This window comes from Buteo buteo, chromosome 1, assembly GCF_964188355.1.
Source record: "Buteo buteo chromosome 1, bButBut1.hap1.1, whole genome shotgun sequence".
Classification (NCBI taxonomy): domain Eukaryota; kingdom Metazoa; phylum Chordata; class Aves; order Accipitriformes; family Accipitridae; genus Buteo; species Buteo buteo.
In genome coordinates this window covers 11,931,676-11,951,892 of record NC_134171.1, presented here as the reverse complement: position 1 = coordinate 11,951,892, position 20,217 = coordinate 11,931,676, and the positions used below count along the sequence as shown (strand labels likewise).

Below are 20,217 nucleotides of genomic sequence, written 5' to 3'. Positions count from 1 at the left end.
GGAGGAATTTTCTTTGTTTAAACTCAGACTAGGATTTCTGTTCCCTGGAATGTGGCATCTTAAAAAGGAAGAGCAAGATAACCACAACCTGAATTGTGGTGCCCTAGCAGCAATAAAGAAGGAAGTTGTTAGAATAGGCAGAATATCCCGAGTATACATATTTTTCAGGAAGAAAGTGTATGAACTGTTTCACCCAAATGGGCAATACAACTTGGCAAAATAGCAGTAATATCAGCTCCACTCACGAATATCTCAGTATCTAATAGCACTTGAAAAGCTGTATTTGTAATCAAAGCAAATTCCTTTTTCCTGCCAATACTGGCTGATCTATTTAATAAGGCTCATGAGAGCCAGGTCTTTCACATTAATAAATTACATAAGGGCTGCATTGCTGCATGTGCTTTAAAATTACGAGTTGTTTCCAGGGAAACATATCTGCATACTGAATTTATTCAGCCTTAGAGATACACAGTATTTTCGGACTTAGCCACAGAGAACAGCATACTATCCTGACCAAGAACCAGCTGCTTACTGGCTTTAACGATGCTAAAAAGTGCTTTATTAAGTGCCAGCTTCAGTGAGACAATGCTACTTTGCAAGAGAAGCAAATGAAGAATTTCCAAAAATCTGATTTCCATCTTTGTTAGTATTTTTTTTGCATCACTGAAAATAAAAAATTTCATTTGAAAAAGATCTTTTAGTTAAATTCACATTCCCTGCTCCCTATATCCCAAATAAAATCCATCACAACTAAAACTGTATAGCAGCTCCAATATTTTTAAGCAATAGCATGCATGTTAGACAGAACTCGAGCTGTTTAATTATTATTGCTCATTACTTCAATTACAGGGGAGTGTGTGTGGCAAGGTTTAGGTCCCTGGTTCAGCACTCTCTTTTCTTAGTTATGGTACATCCATAGAACTACAAGTTGCTTCCTCCTAGGAGCTTACAATCCAAGCATAAGGCAAGAAGCTACAAACGTGTTCACACAAATGGTGAGGCAGACACTAACTACTGAAGAATACTTTCTTGATATGATACCTGCCAGTCACAGCACACTGGCAGCTAAGCATTGGCATTTTTTTAGAAGCTGTTAGAGCAAATGAGAATTTTAAGGAGGAATCTGAGTGATGAAGGTAAAAGGAGCTTCATGGGTATTTATAAAGGATCCCTGCCAAGTAGGAAAAGATGCATGGAAGAAAGCAATGAAATATTATTTTAAAAAGCTGTTGAATGGGTGATAAAAACTGGAATCATAAACCAGACTAAAGGAAGAGCTGATGTAACAGAGAGATGACACAATCTTTGGGGCACAGATTAGGAAGAAAATTCAAAGCGCTCCAGCTCTTGGGTCTTTTCTTTGCAAATACATATTTGAGGCATGTTTAGTCTTGTGTGTGATGAACAGCAAGATTCATGGTAGTAATGGCAATGAACAAGATGGCAAATTGTCCTTTTGTGTTTTACACTGTAGTGATTAATTCAATTCATTTGCAAAGCTGTGCACTTGTATAAAATTATTTCTATTGATAGATGCTTGAAAGTCTAGAGTTCATAAAAAGCTAATTCAAATCTACTAATATATAAATCTATATACTAATAACCTACTTTTAGGAAATTCAGGCCTACTAATATTGAACATGAGACAGATGTGTGCCAAGCAAAACAGCTCCCAGAATGATCTAAACAGTTTTACCCACTTTCACCTATTGTGATACAATCCCAAATAGTTAAATCTAGAGGAATTCTTTTGTTGGAAAGAGCAAAAACTCATATAGAAAGTTTTATTATAATCTGTCTGACATAAATATAATGTAGCTAATTCTGTACCACATAAAAAATTACTTAGAATTATTTTGATTAAAACCCACATATATACCCTTATAACTTTTTTCATAGCTAGTGAACCAAAATGCTATATTTCCAATCATTATATAACAACCTATTTTCTTAGAACGAAAAAGTTCAAATAACAGTTTTTGAAAGTTTAGATTTTTTCCTTGATATTGTCCATTACAGTACATGATTTCCTTCTTTTTCTGTAAGCTGCTATCAAATTAGACACCTTTAAGATGGCAAAAACTTTAAGAAGTAAAACAGAGAGACAGAACTAGCAATTAAAAAAATCACATAGAAAATTCCTATGTGTAAAGAAATAAGATATATTGCCTATAAGCACCAGTGTTGAAAATAAAAGCAGAACCTTACAGGACCTGGGAGTTAGGCGACCTTGTAAGATCATTGCCAGCTGCTGTTACGCTCCTTCTCCAAGAACTTTGCTATTTGAAAATGTTAGACTGGCCAATTTGAACTTGAGATTGGAACAAATTAAAAATAAATAGTAAGATTTAATGAAGTCAATGATCGCATTTCTAATGGTTACTAGCCTAGAAAGCATAGTGAATAGACATGGACCACATCTGTCAACGCATTTAGGGGAAAAATCTTAAAGAATTGAAAAAATATCTTAGAATAATGGAACTGTATACAGAGTCATGGGGATATCATGTACCAGCAAGTCTGGAAAATGGCTAAATTTCACATGGTGATGACAAGACCATAGGTTTGAAAGCCACCCTACTAGGGCCTCTTCTGCATAGCAAATACTGTGACTGAGATTAAGACCTCTGAGCAAGACAGACAGATAGCTGTCACTTTAAATATGTACCTACAGCAATGTGCAATTTTGCATTATGTAGCCCACAGGTAAAAAAAACCTGTATCACATAGATTTCTACCTAGATTAGCTGAGCAGAGTGAAGCTTTATTCCAATAGTAGCATTCTCGTTTGGGTTCTTTGGCCAGTAGTTTAGGGAACAATTCAAGCAAAGTTAATCGTACTGACTTTAAATCATGCAATAGTAATTCATCTGGTGTGCAGTAATGCTGATAAAAAAGGAGCAGCTGGAAAAGCTATGAGCTCCTTTTGCCAGTACTAAATTAATAAGCTGTTACCTGTAGTACAAATAGCTCAAACATGCTTTGGTGAATTTCAGACTCACTAAAATGCCTTTCCTGCCAGCTTTTGTTATTGACTATGTTAGAGATGGTGCAGTGACAGTTCCTTCAATTCTTCCAGCCGGAAACAGAAAGCAGGTGAATAGTATTGGAAGGCTGTAAGTCAAGTGATCTCACGGTTGTTTATGGGATACAGTAAACCTTGGGAAGAATAACACTTCAGAGGTTTTGTGAAAAACTTGCAGAAGGAAAGAAAACAGCCACATATTCCAGACTGAAACTCACAGAAAGGTTAGAGTTGAGGATAGAGTTGAGTTACAGAGAAGCTGGGGAAAACTGCAAGGCAATATTTTAGCTCCAGTTTCTACAATCAAGGCTCTAATCTAAGAATGCAGCTGTGTAACAGTAATGCTCAATAACAATGATAAAATAACATAGCATTTTATAGACCTCCTAATCCTATCTTAATGGACTTCATTGACACACAAAGACCCACTCACCCTAAAGTTCTCATAGTCTAAGTGCCAGTCTTGCAAGGAGTTCTGGATGTGCAGACTCCTGCAACTCTTGAGAGCTGACAGAACTCTGCTAAGGAAGAATAAAGGTTGTTTGAAGTTCACTGCAGATGCATGCGAGGCTATATTTCTGTGGGTGATAAAACAAATGCGTGACCAGATCTGAATCTACCTTTCCCCGTTAGCACCATCAAGTCCCTGTCAGTGTGAACTGGCTATAGCTACAGTTTTGACACATATGTGAGTGACAAAAATGAGGGGATAAGACAGCACTCTTCAGCAATATGACTACATCTTAGCAAGGTGCACAGCACTGTACATACCCATGTAATGTCTAACCTTGACTGTAGAAACTAAGTGGAGAGGGCAAAACAGGGAAATACCAATGATTCCACTGCAAAAATCACTGTTTTGACTTAAATTGCAAATATGCAAGATGTGTCTTGCAAAATATTTGGTTTAACTGTGGAAGTGGCACTGTTCACAACACTTGAAGTATTGATGGTAATGTATTCAGATAATGTAAGTACAGGTATATGCATTTTCAACTTTTTTTTTTTTTTCTTTCACAGCTGCTTCATTACTATTGCAATTGTTTGTGACTCTGGTCAGAGGCTGCAAGACAATACAAACATTAAACAAGCATAAGCTTGTTTAGTTGAGAAGCAGGACTGATTTCTACACTTGGCTTGCTTATTCACATCCCTGTACTGCCCCTTTCCCTGTACCGGAACAGTCTCTTCTATGGCCTTGCAGTGAACCAGACCTGACAAATGATCTGGTTGAAGACAGCCAAATTTTTTTGTTGGACTAGTTTTCAGGCAGTTCCAGTTCCCTAGCTGAGTCCCCTACACATCTCCATAAATGTTTGTCCCAGTACAAAGAAAAAGACAGTGTGGGAGTAGAAGCAAACAACGAAAGAAGCCGAGTATGGAAATTATCTTCACCAAACTACTGCTTCGGATTGTAAGATGAAGCTCCAAAGACTATTTAGGTTTCAACCATGTATTACAGCTCCTATCTTCCTAGTGAAATAACTGCAACCATTGCAAAATCTAAGTAAGAGTTAAGAGGATAAACTAGGAGACAAAAACACTTTGAAGGACTAGACTTTCATATGTCTGCCCTTAAACTAGCAGTAGCAGAATCTTAATGTATTATTGGCACTGATACTCAAATAGTAACAAATAAAAAGAATATGAATTAATCATTTAAAAGTAATCTGTAAAGGCTTGCATGTTGTGTGATGGATGCCGTCTTCACCAATACACAAGGAATTGTACTGAGGGCTTTCAGAACCTGCAATCTCTTTCCAGGAGGGATTCTTTTATACCATTTACTGCTTTTCTGCCCAATAAATCCCCTTTACCCATTTCCTCTTGGGTATTTTGTTTTGTTTTCAGTATCCAGAAAACTGACTCTGGCCTCAGTGACTGCTAGAGAACATGCTGAATCTCTTAGCATGTTGTATGTGTGGAGAGATTGATCACATTTTAATTGTACATGAAAGGTTGTTAAACAGCTAATAAAAAACTTCAGTTTTCCAAAGTCCATCATTATAATTAGATAGAGTTAACAACTCTTCTTCCCCCAGAAAGATCCTTTTCCCCCCCTGCAAAGAGTTCAGTTAAAATAAATAGCTTTCTGTCTGGCAGTGGTTTGCTGTATCTTTGATAGCTTCATTTCACTAGTTCTTTCCTTATCATAGGTTTTGTCTGCTCAACAAACTGTATACACGTTATCAGTGGATACAGCTGAATGAGCTCAGAACAAGTTTACAAAGACAGGCGTGTTAAGCACCACTTCAGAAACACAATTATAACTGATTTTCAAACTCTTTCCCATGCAGATTCATTTGGGCATCATTTCTATTTCTGAGTGGGGAAAGCAGCAATTTGCTGCTAGTTACAACTTGACATGAAATTGGTTCATCACTGATTCAGCGGCAATCATTTACTGACGTGCACTGCAGTAATGGGTAATTTTGGTAATGTTACGTTGGCCAGGGTAGGAAAAAAAAACAACCAACAAAGGGAAGAAACAGAAATGCACATCAGCACTTACCCAAACTCTCGCTTTATGTCCCTCATCTTATGCCTGACATGAATTTTATTGAAAAGCCCCTGAATCCCAAATACCCAGAATTTTTTCAGTCATTGCTTTTTTCCTCAGCTACTTCCATTTTAGGACCTCAGTGAACAGCATATTTCAAAGACTGCCAGAGCACTAGCAACAGGTGGACATTTTTATATTATAAAAATAAGGACTGAAGCACTTGCATCCCCTGGTGGCAGTCTGATTTATTTTTTGGTAACAAAACACAAAACCAGTCTAAACTCTCCATAAGAAAAACTGGAGTTCTATTTTTAACCATTTATCTACTGATTACACAAACTGTTGTAAATGGCAGAGAAAGAAAAATATTTGAAAATATTTTAAAGTGATTTTGTCTCTTTTTGTCAGGTGAAGTTACAAAGACTTGCAAAACCCATGTGATTTTTGGACATTCCAATTATGAAGCTATGAGAATTATTTGGAAGACAGAAGGAGCAGGCTAGTCAATTGGATTTACACTGCAAAAATTCCCACATTACTTCTGAAATTCTTTCTGTTACTGAAAACATTACACTCTGCATTAGCAGGAAACCAGCCTTCAGCCAAATGACCCAAGAGATTTATTGTTTTCCAAAGCCAGAAGGGACAACTACAATCACCTACTCTGTTCTCTTACATAGCATAAATCAATGGCATTTTCCAATGAAGGTCTGGAATTTCTTTCCCATGTCCCTCAAAAGTGTTCAGGAGCTTAACTCTCTGTACCCATATTGCAAATTAGTAACATAAACTTCTTGAAGTACAGGAACAAAATCTGGTATCTCTGCCAGAGATGTCACACTCTGATCTTCACTCTGACTATTTACCCTGAGTGTAACTACATGGAAATATACCCGATTTACTAAATGTGTATGGTAGTTGAATCAGACTTTACACATACATTGAAAAAACTGGCAAAGCATGCAGCAGAGACTAACACTTGTAGTCACAGCACAATGGAATATTTTCTCATCACTACATACAACAGGTTTCTATACTGCAGGCTGTGCTTTCTCTGGGATAAGCTAGGATATAAGATTACTAAACCGCTTAGGAGAACACCTTGACAAGGCAGTGTCCAGTGAAATGTCTCCCTATGAATCTTGGCATTTTGCAGATCATGCAACCAACAGTGCATTTTCTAGAGTGGCACAGCTTTTCATCTCTGCAAACAAATGCAGAGTTATGAAGCTACTACCTCTCCAGTCCCCATCTAGGCCTTTGTGCACCTCTGAGAAGCAACGTGTACAAGTCCTGACATTTTTGACAGCTCAGTGTGAGCAGGAAGGTTGCAAAATGAAAACTAGGTCTTTTGAACCATGTTGGCATCTAGCATCAGACCTCTCCAAAGAAAATAGCTGAGGTAGATCAGGAACACAGGCTCCTCGAGTTTTCAGCTGAATGAAGGGTATCTATTGGTAACCTTGGGCTCCCTCATCCCTCTATCTTAATCTGCAGTTGCTGTCTTAAACGGACTGTCTTAATTGATATTTAAGAGATCTAGATACTTGACTGGGACTCCTCAGGCACCACTGTTAGCAGAAAATAATAATGTTTTTTTAAAGCAGCATATACAAAATAAACAGAAAGATTAGAATGCCCTATGATTGCTTTAAATGACATATGATGTAACTAAGATAAGGGACTCCATCTGGCATTAAGATAGGAAGTCATCGGTATCTCTTATTTACAGTGTCTTATGTGAATTATCATTTCAGATTATTCAGTTATTATTGATATTTTAAGAAATGCTCTATTTTTTCCCCACAGATCAACGGTTAAATAGATTTTAAAATTACATGCATTTTTATGTTATGTGACAAGCACACTCTTCTCCTTCCTTGTGTTGCACATGAAACTGTGCTGCAAATTAAGAATGAACAGCAGAATTTGAACGTTTCTACAGGAATATGAAGCTGAATTACATTTAGATTACTCAGGCCCATGTTGCTGTGCCATCTGGTGGCTATTAGTCCATAATGCAGATGCAGGCAAAAATACCAAAACCCCAACCTCCTTCTTTTCCATGCCTTTTCTAACATTTTTCCTCTGTAAAACTTAATTTTCTATATGTTTTTTTTTTCTTTATTTCATCTGTATCTTCAGGCAACAGAGAGTCAATGAGAATGAGCTACATAAACGCCAGTGCTGTTTTTGCCACTACAGATTATTTGGGATATCAGGAGAAGGCTGGTACAGAAAACAAACTACAGAAGACCTACGACCTTCTGGAAAGCCAGTCAAAGCGACTACGTTTCAAAGCAGGATACCTTAGGATGCTACTTTGTTTACTGCAATGGCACATTATGAAGGACAACACATATGTCTGTAACGAACTCAATCAACAGAAAGAGGTAAATTTGAGGCATAAAGAAGTGACCCCACCACACTCCCCCTTTACTGTTTTAGGTCTCTTTCTTTACACAGATATAATAATGTAACTAATGTAACTAACACAGAGGTTTAAATAATTATTTTTACATAATGGCTGTTTTAACGCATAAATCTACCTCAATTTCCTCACTGTCTCTCGTTGACATCAGATGCCTTTGGTTAGTAAAGTGGAGACACAGTATGGCCACTGAAGTCCGTAACTCAGCAGTGGAGCCCAGGTACTTTTTTACTTCAACTGTACACAGAGAATACAGAAAAAATAACTAACCTTCTCCTTTTCTCCTGCAGTGAACAGGATTAGTCCAGAAATCCCATGGTTTAAAAAAGATAGATACCTAGTTTCTCTGCTGGGTCTCATTAATCTTACATCTTTACTAACAATAAACCTTGTGGGCTGGAAATTGACAGACTAAATAATTAAGGGCTTACACCCAGATGGGTGGAGAGGCTGATTAAGTTCTTTACTCAGAACTTAATGGATGTTGGTTTTTTTTTCATTATTATTGTTGCAGAGCCTATGACTTCAGGAAAGCTTGGGGATACTCACAGAGTATTAGTGGCATTTCATATTCTAAAAAGTGAGAGAAGCAGAAAGACTATAGTTGTTCAGACAGAAAATACTGAAATTCGAGATTTTTCAATCTGTTTTTTTTTTTTTTTAGAAATACCAATAACTTAAAACTACTAGCGAATACCTCAGAAGTAAAGACAGAACTGACACAGAAGGATATTTGCACCACTACAGTGTGATATAATCTAGAATGTTTCCTCCTTTAAATGGATTGACTTACCCATTATCCAACCCATTCTGCCCAAGTTTCTTTCCTATGTCACCTACCATCACACCTGGCACTGGCAGGAGAGTTTTTGTATCTCGAATCTGCACAGAAGTGGAATGAAACATTATTTCAGTTGTGGAACAATGAAAGTTATTGATTGAACTTTTCAAACAGTGAAAACATTCCCAAAATATTCTGTATTCTGTTATCAATGCTTGTCGTGGTTTAACCCCAGGCAGCAACTAAGCACCACGCAGCTGCTCACTCACTCCCCCCCCCACCCAGTTGGATGGGGGAAGAGAATCTGAAGGAAAAAGGTAAAACTCAGGGGCTGAGATAAAAACAGTTTAATAGAACAGAAAGGAAGAAACTAATAATGACAATAACAATAATAAAATGACAATAATAATGAAAGGATTGGAATATACAAAACAAGTGATGCACAATGCAATTGCTCACCACTCACTGACCAACGCCTGGTTAGCGATCCCCCCCAGGCCAACTCCCCCCAGTTTATATACTGACATCACACGGTATGGAATACCCCTTTGGCCAGTTTGGGTCAGCTGTCCTGGTTGTGTTCCCTCCCAGCCTCTCGTGCCCCTCCAGCCTTCTTGTTGCCTGGGCATGAGAAGCTGAAAAATCCTTGGCTTAGTCTAAACACTACTTAGCAACCACTGAAAACATCAGTGTGTTATCAACATTATTGTCATACTGAATCCAAACCATAACGCTATACCAGCTACTAGAAAGAAAATTAACCCTATCCCAGCTGAAACCAGGACAATGCTAAAGAAAGCTCTTTGTTTTTTTCAACAACATAATCCCGGATCTAAGTTGCACCTTCGTATCCTCTCATTCAGGACATAGATCCCTTAATAAAAATTACTTTGGCAATATGACACTAATTACATCACTGTGTTAAATATGCATTAACAATGATGACTAGCATTGAAACCTTCTTCAGGTGTACACAGACATAGTAGGAATCAATGGAATTTTTATGTAACAATCGGCTTTGAGATATTCCCCAATTTTGTAATAAATTCTGTTCAGTCTGCAACTAGTTCATTTTACTATGTATAACTTCTCTACTGCATTGCCATATTTTCTGATGCCTTTAATCTTAAACTGATCTCTGTGGTAGAAGCTTGAAGATTTCATGCAGCTCGGCCTGCAGCATTAGCAGACATAAATCATCTTAAACCTCAACTAAAACTTTCAGGACTTCATATAGCATAGGTTAGTTCTAACTATATAGGTACCATGATAATCTGGAGGCTTTTCAGCTCTTTGGTATTTTTCAGAATTTTTTGCAGAAAACTGACAGTATAAAACTGGCTGAACAACCATCACAATATCTGTGAACATTTAAAAACAGTATACTTGTTACAGGGCAATAAATGTGGAAAGGATTAATTAAAGAATCTGCTGGTCAGATATACTCAACAGCATAACAATAAGTCTTTAATTTGAACCCACTCTCCCCAAGAAGAAAAAAAAGATAAGCGGTATTTCCACTCTACCTGTACAATAAAGGAATGTAATCCTTGGCACTGTCCATCAGGAGTATAGAGCTGGGCGTACACAACTGCATGAGTGGCATGTTTCCCCATATTACCAACCCAGAACTTTGCAGCTTCAAAGTCAGGAGTATTGATGATAAATTCCTGTATTCAGGAAAAGAAAGGAGCAAATTATATAAATCATAAAAATGAACACACGGCTATTTTGGTTTTTTTTCATGACCATGGTAATGTTTTGAAAACATTAACTGCCAGGGTTTCATTCTATACTCCACTCCAACAGCTGAGATCTCTCTTATTGTGTTCAACTTTGGAGAGAATACATGTAGCAAGGAAAAATTTAGAGCTGAAAAAGTTCATTACTTCACTGTAAAGCCTGAAATTCAGCCTTGTAATTGCTCATTTAAGCAGTTAAAAAAAGAAAAGCAAAGTGATAAACTCAGAAGCATTTCCTAGATCTTAGGTTAAGCTGAGCTGTGAGTCCACATCAGGGACTGCGAGGGCTGTTTCAGCTGTGAGGGCTGAATTCTGTGCAGGGACCACCTCCTTCTTACACAGTTTTGTGTGGAAAGGAAGCCTGGCTGACAGTGTGAAAGGCAGTGCACTTCCGAGTTTGGACAACTGGGGGACCATGAGTAGTGGGAATTCTGAAGAATACATGTATCCTGAAATTTAGACATAGCTTCAGCATTCAGATTTTTAGATTCCAAATAGTGTGCTTTCTGGATGTAAAGGAAATCTGAACTCAGAGCTCCATGATGTTAAAGATTTAGTCATTTCAGTCACTTTTACTGCAGTGCACTCATCACCAGCATAAAACTCAATTTATTTAAATGGAACTTTTCATGCTGCCAAACTCATGAAGTTGTGGGTTGGTTTTTTTTCTGGAAAGGAATCCGATTGTCCATATTGCATAAATGATCACTAAATTGCTTGTATATGAAAAAATGCAGACTGGGATGTTGTCCTACTAAAGAATATAAAATCTTATGTTTCAAATCTAATATTCTCACTTCTCATTCTTTTGAAGCCACTTCATGATGTACAGACATGAGTGACATTGTTGACAGTAATAGTACCCAGTTCTGTACATTACAGTGCAATAAAATGCCACATTCTTTGGGGGAGATGATGAGCATACCTTCTTGGGACACTAAATAACACATTTTAAATTCAACTTGGCGTAAACCGAGCATGTACATGACAAAGAGAGAAAGTTCTATCAGCCTCCTCTCTTAACTTCTATTTTCTTCTCCCTTAATGTAAAACTACAATGAGTTTTATTCATTTACTGAAAAAAATGTTAGTACAATGAATTTATTTCTGCAGCAGTGTTGATTTCAGAAAACAAATTATGAAGAGTAAGCAGTATCCTAATGGAAAGAGCAGCTTATTGCTTTGCTCTTTCAGTCTCTTCAATAGTCTTGTTATCTCTTTTTTGTATTTCTTTTTCTGATCCTTAGGAAATAATCCTAATTGTCGTATATAAAGCCTTCATATTTAAAAACAAAAGACAATTTAATCTGCGCATCCAACTATTCCTTAAGAGACACAACAAAGGTGAAGGCTATCCTTATTTTATATCACAACCAGAAGTTAAATTAACTATTTGTTCAAGAAAACAGAAATTTCTGGATTTATTGTAAATATTGATATATGATAGACAACCATTTCACTTTCTTGTATTTTGTTCTGCTGGAATGGAATCACTTTCCTCTTTTTTTCAAGTATTCTAGGTATTAAATGCACTTTTTTACAGTAGTCAAAAATATAATGTAGACGACTTTTGTTTTGCAAACACTGGAAAGTTGTGTGGGAACATGCTTATCTGTTGAAATCCCCATATCCACCCTTAACTGTATTCTTTGCAGGAATCCACTTTTTTCTCTTAGAAATGAATGAAGGGGAGAGAGAGCTGTCTCTGAACTGAGGCACCCACAGCACCTGAAGTATGATATGCTTTTCTCTTTTGGTTTTCTTGAACAAGGGCTCCCCCAAAACACTCTTCCCTCCAATGTATTTGACTTTTTTTTTTTTTTTTTACATTTGGAGTTGAACTTGATTCTTGTTAATCGAAGAAATCCTTGAATCAGTCTGTCCTGTTAGCAAATAACAGCATCTAACAATGTCAAACATCATTCCTGCGCATTACGGACTAACCTGAGTGTTACGATCAAATGTGGCAGTAGTCCGTATGCCTTTGGTATTAGTTCCATGGCTGAGTTCTGTCAGAGCAAAACATCCAAAAATCTAAATAAGGAGATACAAGGCACAGTTCAAGACTACTTTATTACAGCAATTAAAATGGTAAGATTTTCAAATGATTGCAAATACAGCTATTGGAAAGTAACTTGCAATTGCAAGAAACCAATCAAATGTAACCTTAAGTCTAGGACATCATGTCTGCAGTAGGGTAACAGGTACTTTTTTCCTTTGCTGATGGCTGACTCAGTCAGGCAGGTACAGACTATTACATCCACTGACAAAGTTTTCAGCTGTCTAGGTTGAAAGAACTGTTGCATGGTGAAAATTGTCCACTCTGCTTGCATTACAAGCAGTTCTAGGAACTCCCAAAGTTAGGAGAAAAACAGAATAAGGCTGTTTATTTTCAAAATTGCGAATAGCCTACATTATTGAAGGGGATGAATTCATATCTGATCAATGTATGCATACTCTTGGTTCTCAGCAGCATTTGGGAACGCTGCCTAGTTGAAGCCACACTGAAATGTGCATACTGGAATCCTTTACCCTAGACAGGTTTGGCCTGTAGTACATACTCTTCGGTAGCAAACCTTTGAAAAGCAAGTGAGAATAAAAAAAAATAATAAACCTGAAGCCTCAGGCAAAATTATTCTGACAAATATGTATCCTCAGGCTTTTGAGTAGACTGAGAGTCACTGAAAGAATTCATCCTGATCTTTAACATGGGGTATCAAATCAGAACTATGTAGCAGCATATTGCTGTCTATGAGCATACAGAATTTCAGAAAATTAATAAGCAAGGAAGGTGAATGATTGGAAAAAAAAAAAAGACAAGAAGTGATAAAGAATAACAAAAGAAGCATGAAGCTCAGTTTGGGCACGGTCAGCACGTATATCTTGCAAAATCAGAAGGTCAGGCCAGACAGTGAATGTTGCCCACATGACCAAATGGCATAGACAGGAGAAACTGTTTAGGATTGGCTCTTTCTGTATCAGATAGGCTACACTTATTCTGCAGGGCACTTGGTCCTGGAGTTCACTGGGCTCCATGTGGTGTTTCTGTGCATTATGACATTATTATTTTCCATTTTATAGCATCAGAAATTGAATATTTATACCATCATGGCAAGGATATATGTTACACAGTGTATGATGTAGGTGTGGGAAGTGGGAGTGTCTGAGCATGCAAAACTTGCTAGGATATACTCTCAAAAAACTGTGGACAGAGACAAAACTAGTGTAGTGTCATCTATATTGCCTTTTGGGAGAAGTCCACTAACTTTGTCTGCATGTTAACTTGGACAGTGTAAAACAGATCCAGACAGTGGCATAATAGCTAGCAGTGAGGATAGTCAGGGCTCAGTGCTTGCACCTGCTCCTTGGTCTTTTCTTTCACTATTTAGATGTACCTAGGTATGTAAAGAGATCAGAAATTACACAAGCATGCAGGTAGTGCCACGGTTCTGACAGTGCCCTGTTCTCACAAGTTATAAGAAAAAAAAAAAATTACCTCCATGCTATAAGCCTGTTTCACAAAGTCTGCAAACCTCTCAGAAGCACTCAAAATTGTACCTGCAAATACCTGTAAAAACAGCAAATTATGAATGAAATCAGTGACCCCATGATGGCAGTTGCACTTACGTAATAATTTGTAATAGTGATTTCCATTAAAGAGACCAGGGAAAGCAGGCTGCACAGTAAATAACTACTTAAGACTATAACTGGAGGAGGTAAGTCAGGATTTAATCTTGTCAAGGCCTCTTTATAGAGGACTGAAATTTTCACAGCTCTAACCTATTCAAGCCTTCATTGCAAACTCTTAAAAATGCTTAATAAGCTCACTTTCCACTTGTCCTTACTGATATCCCCTTGAGTAAAGTAAAACTTTAAGACGATTCTAGTTTGGTTTATTGCAAAGGGATTAGGAACTGCAAATAGCTGCTTCAAGATCAGACAAAACCACTGTTTTTAAAGCTACCTTCAGTTTTTCTAGATGGATATTCACATAACAAAATTACAACTCCCAGACCCTCCCCTGCCATGTGAATAGTAATAAAGAATTAATTCAACCAATATTATTTGCCCAGCTATGTCAAGCCTTTCTGAGAGACTCATCTAGGAAGCAACTGACAAACAGAATCCCAGCCACTGATGTCAGTGAGAAACTTTACACTGGTTTCTGCTCCTTCTGGATTCTGCCCTGAATCAACACACTGAGGGTGAGGCAAGGGAGTTTCTGATACCTGTATCTACAGCAAAGACATAGCCACCAAATAGGACCCAACAACCAAGTTCTTTGGCTGCTAGTGCCCTAGAGAGGAAGCAGAGGGGACAAAAGAAGGTGGAACTGTAGGCATCAAAATATCTTTCTGTAGCTCTTTCTATACTGCTCCACCTTTACTTTCCAGGTGGGATTCCAGTGGAGACAGGTCTTAATGACAAAGATCTAGTAACTTCATCCCACAGCAATCTGATTCTTCTAAATAGTTAAAATTAACTTCATTTTTGAAAACAAAGGACTGGGAAAAGATATAGCTTTAATAAAATAGGCAGAAAGCAATGGAATTACGCTATGATGAGACACTTACATTCAAATATACACCACTATACCTTTCGAACTGTACTTACACCGCAATGTAAGAAATACTGGAGACATGGAGACCAATCATACATTCCTACACAGATGACCATATTAAGTATCTTTAATGGGTTCTCTATGATCTCTTGCCGAGTAAGAAAATCATACTCAAAGAGCCTTTTGCAGCGCAGGAATGTCAGCTCCTGATATTTCTCACGGCACAAATCTTCTCCAGGACGATGTGCAAAGAGAGGATCACTTTCCAGAGCGGAGAAGATTCTGTTCTTTAGGGTGAAAAAACTGACATGAGAATGTTGATCTAGGAGCATTAATGAAAAAAGTTATAGTTCTTCTAGGATAATACTAGGCCTCAAATTACATCATTTGATAGGAAGATGTAAATTTATAAAGCCAAAACTCCAGAGAATTAAAAATATATATTTAAATGGTCTGTCATTATATATACAGTTCATGCAGCTAAATTTTATGAAAGCTCCTTTGACATGAAGCAATAAGTGTGCGACTGATTCACTCTGAATGCAAGAGAACAGTATGGTAAAATTTACTTGCTTTTTACAAGCAGCTTCATAATTTCACTATATGAAGCTGCTGGCAGGATCTAAAGGGCAGTGGCCCTCAATCTGAGAATAAAGGTGAAACTCCAGGGGTTACATTGAGTTAGAAATATACCATAATGGTAAAGCCATTAAGCTACCACAACTGCTCTGTTCCCAGATGAAAGCAAAAACGTACTCCATTTAATGGAACCATCATATGCAGCCATTCAATATAAGGATGTGCATCTTTTAATGTTTTAATTTGGATCCTTTCATTTAATTTGTTAGATGATATACTATGGCATTTTTTTACTTCAGATCTCTGTGTCTTCAAGATATCCACATCTTCTTAATTGTTTTTCATGTAATTTAGAAAAAAAAGTGCAGTGCCTTAGGCAAAATCTTTATAAAAGGTTTTTAAAGTCCTTTCCTCCCCTCTGAAGAGAATGACACAATAAGTAGGAAGAAAACGAGCATTCCTGTGCTTTTCTTTGAAAGGTAGGGCAATTCCCTCTTATGGTGGTTGACCCTGGCTGGATGCCAGGTGCCCACCAAAGCTGCTCTATCACTCCCCTCCTCAGCTGGACAGGGGAAAGAAAATGTAATGAAAAGCTCATGGGTCGACATAAGGATGGTTTAATAAAGCAAAAGCAAAGGTCTCGTGCAAAAGCAAAGGAAAACAAAAGATTTTATTCTCTACTTCCCATCAGCAGGCGATGTCCGGCCACTTCCCAGGAAGCAGAGCTTCTGTACAGGTATCAGTTGCTCCAGAAGACAAACATAAATAACAAATGCCCCCCCTTCCTCCTCTTTTTACTTAGCCTTTACTGCTGAGCAGATGTCATATGGTATGGAATAACCCTTTGGTCAGTTTGGGTTAGCTGTCCTGGCTATGTCCCCTCCCAAGATCTTGCCCACCTCCAGCCTACTGGTAAGACAGGGGGTATGTTGTTGTGCAAGCACTGCTTAGCAGTAGCCAAAACACTGGTGTGTTATCAACATCTTTCTAGCTACCAATACAGACCACAACACTATGAGGGCTGCTATGGGGAAAATTAACTCCGTCTCAGACAGACCCAATACACCTTTCTCAGTATGAACAATGCTACTTGCTCACACAGCTTTGAAACTCCCTCAGACACAGGGCACTTGTGGTTTTTCTATGCTCTTAAGCTTATCAGTCAGATGCAGAACAAGGCATTTCTGATTCCTCTGATCTAGCTTCTAAGATTTTAATAATTATGGTGAATGTTCAAGATTAGCTTAAATCCATGTAAATCTACATCACCTTCAAAAAAGTCAGTTCTGTCTCCTCCTACATCTCCAAGTCATGCATACCCACATCATCTCTTGTGCTGCAATTAACCTCTTTTTTTTTTTTGGTAGGGTTAGCTTTCAGCAAGGTAGGCATGCTAATCTGTCCAACTGCAATGCCACAGAAGCATTAATGCAAGCACAGAAGATTGCAGGAAATTATGTCAGTGAAAGGAAGACAGATATACTATGTTTGACAGTGGCATGAACTTAGCTCAGCTTAAGTGCACTGTAAAACCATGGGATATATGAACTAATGCAAACAGTACAGTAAAGAAATACAGTAGAATATAGTTCTTTCTGTTTGAAATGAATGCTGTAACATAGCACCTGCTGGTCTCCTCTGTACTGATTTTCAGTAATAACATGAGCCTTATGAGACAGCAAAGTAGATTGCTTAAAAGTTCAGTTCTGCTCTGAAAATTGGATGTGCAAAACCAATTTCTTCACGCTGCATATCTACAGAGTATTATTAAAGTAAATACCCTCCCTTTGAAAATCACATACTTGCTTCTACTAATATCTCCAAAATTAACACATGCTTACAATTCTTGCAAAGATTACCTTAAGCTGGATGATATCTTCACCATCTAGTAACACTGCCATCTCCTTCCAGTTAAAGGAAGCTTTTTTACGATATTTGCAAAGTGGTCCTTTAGGGAAATCTGGTAGCAAAGTTTCCCATGAACGTTGGTTGCCAGTGGGTTCTTTCAGATTCAGTGTAGGTGCCATTGTTAGCTAAACTGCATCAAACAAGGAAAGATATATCACAAACTGAAGCACCGCAGATGTCTATTTTTTAATAATAAAAAGAAATCAAAAGGGTTGTCAATTAAATCCATAGACTTGTTCGAATGTATGAGTACAGCAGCGCAGAGCCAATTAAAACCTTGCCCTTCCATTTTTCTAATTCAATTGGCTTGGTACAAGATAAGAAGAAAATTGCCTTTGATCAAATGTAAATGAATAACATGGTCTTTGTTATTAAAATATGAGCTAAACCTTTTGAAATAAGCAAAATATGAAAGAGGGACACCATTGGTTAATATTCCATAATAAGAAAAGGGCATCAATGAGATAAAAGATCCAGGCAAAAAAATAACATGTCTTAAATAACATATTGTGAATAATTGTTAACTTGCTTCTAACTTAAATGCAAAATAGTAAAATATGAAAGCACCAAAACATGCATACAAAGCCTTGTCCAAATGCAGGAGATGCCTATTTTATCTCCACATTACTAGTTAACATTCAAACAACTTTTAACTAAATGACATGTCGGTTATATGCTAAGGTCTGTTTTTATATAATTGAAGTGATGAGCCACTGTTCATGCATAAACACAAGGCAGAAGACATCAGGGAAACAACAGGAACTCTGCTCTTATCTTCCACTGGTTGAATATATGAAAGAGTAAGTGGGTAATAAAACCTTCATTTCATGTACTGCAATTGCAAGAAACAAACTTCTGTAAAATTCTGCATATTTGCATCTCCTTTGCCTGATTTAATCTTGTCCAGAACTGGGCTAGTTCCCACAGATCTACTTGGCTATGTGAGCACTATGCTACCAGGGTGTATCTGCCCACGCCTTTAGGAGTGTGGCTCAGAAACAAATAGGTGGCTTTACAGAAGGGAAACATAAACACCTCCAGCCCTGTATACTATTCCATTGCTTTGATATGGTGAACATTTAGAATTGTTAAACCAGAGCAATATCAACATGCTGTCCGTCACTAACATTGACTTGAATAAAACGGGCAAATGGGACAAGCAGGAGGCCCTGTTTTTCTTTCAAACTAATCCTCTTATGGAGGTCAATTTCTAGTTCTGGACAGTACAGACATAGTAAAGAGGACTGCAGGATAGTATTTCTGCATGTGACTTCCAAATTGGTTCCAGGAAGGTGCAGTTCCAGTATTGAGCAACAGGTTTGGAAAGAAAAGAGAGGGGGGAAAAAAAGGCATCAAGAAAGAGCATTTCAACCTGAAGCCAAATAAACAGACATTACTCTTCTAACTGGAAAACAAGTGAATCAGGCAGAAGTTCAAGGCTTCTGGCTCAGAACAGAGAAAAATTTACATCAAAATATTGCAGTTGTTGCATCTATTTACATTGCAAATCAATGAGATTGCTCAAATGAGAAAACTTAAGCGTTCATATAAAAGGATCCTGTACTTCAAAAAAATTTCAATTTCTCTCTTGGTCTTCGCACAATGTTTTAATATAGTTTGGTTCCAAGCAAACAGTTTCAAAAGTAATTAGGAAAGCAAAACAGACAGTAACAATAGGGAAGTAATAAAGGACTGCCCTAAAGAATAACATCCGTGTTAATTTCAGCCTTGCGCTGATGTTTTGAAATCTGTGTGTGGATGTGGCAATAAAAAATAACGCGTGTTACTTTCAACTTGCTGACAACTGCTGCAATTTCACTGAGAAATGCTGAGCTGAAAACCTTTTTACGTGGAAGGTGCTCCTGCTAGCAATTCAAATTCATGACTGGACAACAACGGTATGCAAATCACAAGGGAATATTTCAGTTTGCAGTGTATTATCATCAACTGTCTTGCATAACAATAACACAGCTCAGACACTCGGTAACCATCAATAATAACGAAATTGTACCCTTATTCTGTCAGAAATACCATTACACGCAAATGCAGAGCCGCTAGAAAATAAAATAAAATAAAAAACTGGTGATAGCAGTTGCCCAGAGAAGGACAACACCGGGGAGCTTAAAGGCAGGGAAGTAAACCGCTTCTTTAAGAGTCCTTCGAGGTTTCATTGCACAACCTCTATTTGAACTGTCCCAATTCAGGGCGGGGCCTCGTTTCTGCTCGGCGGGGGAAAAAAAGACTACGTAATGTACTGTTTTTTTCTACGAAAAATGTACCGAGATTTGTTTCCTTGACGAGTCGGGCCGCTGGGTGCCTGTCAGGTCAGTCAGCGTTCCCAGTTTCGAGTCCGCTTTCAGGAAGGCGCTTCCACGCTGAGGTACCGTCGCCGCTGTCACAACGATACAGACCTTCCTCAAACAGAAGCCGTAAACTCGGTAAAAATCCTCCAGCCTACGTTTGCTTCCGGGAGCGGCCGGTACCCCGTATTTTTCCGCTGCGGGACGGCACCGCAGCAGTTTCCCGCCGCGCCCCACACGGCGGCAGGTGCGGCTCCCCGGGGAGCGCTGACAGGAGCCGCTTCCCGCCCGCCCTGGCCGCGGCCGTTGCGCCGTGAGGCGGCAGCCCGCGGCCGCCTCGCTGGGGGCTTCCGAGCCCCGGCCCGGGCCCGAAGGGACGCGGTACCT

General features: G+C 38.3%; 1 protein-coding gene across 6 annotated transcripts in view; it reads right to left on the bottom strand.

The window, feature by feature from the left end:
• Nucleotides 1–20,217, bottom strand: part of ACOX3 (acyl-CoA oxidase 3, pristanoyl) — a 37,051-nt gene that overhangs the window by 16,731 nt on the left and 103 nt on the right. For 2 of the 6 annotated variants that reach the window (XR_012649647.1, XM_075022449.1), the window contains exons 1-7: nucleotides 19,810–20,213; nucleotides 17,482–17,660; nucleotides 15,097–15,330; nucleotides 13,979–14,050; nucleotides 12,427–12,516; nucleotides 10,267–10,410; nucleotides 8,753–8,841 (exon numbers count right to left, since the gene is read on the bottom strand). Coding sequence is in view for 5 of the 6 variants with exons in the window: in XM_075022449.1 (XP_074878550.1) it covers nucleotides 8,753–8,841; nucleotides 10,267–10,410; nucleotides 12,427–12,516; nucleotides 13,979–14,050; nucleotides 15,097–15,330; nucleotides 17,482–17,649 (797 nt within the window). In the remaining variant the exon portion in view is untranslated. Of the gene's footprint in view, nucleotides 1–8,752; nucleotides 8,842–10,266; nucleotides 10,411–12,426; nucleotides 12,517–13,978; nucleotides 14,051–15,096; nucleotides 15,331–17,481; nucleotides 17,661–19,641; nucleotides 19,702–19,809; nucleotides 20,214–20,217 lie in introns of those variants that run through there. The other 4 variants (XM_075022452.1, XM_075022479.1, XM_075022460.1 and 1 more) reach the window with 4 other exon arrangements.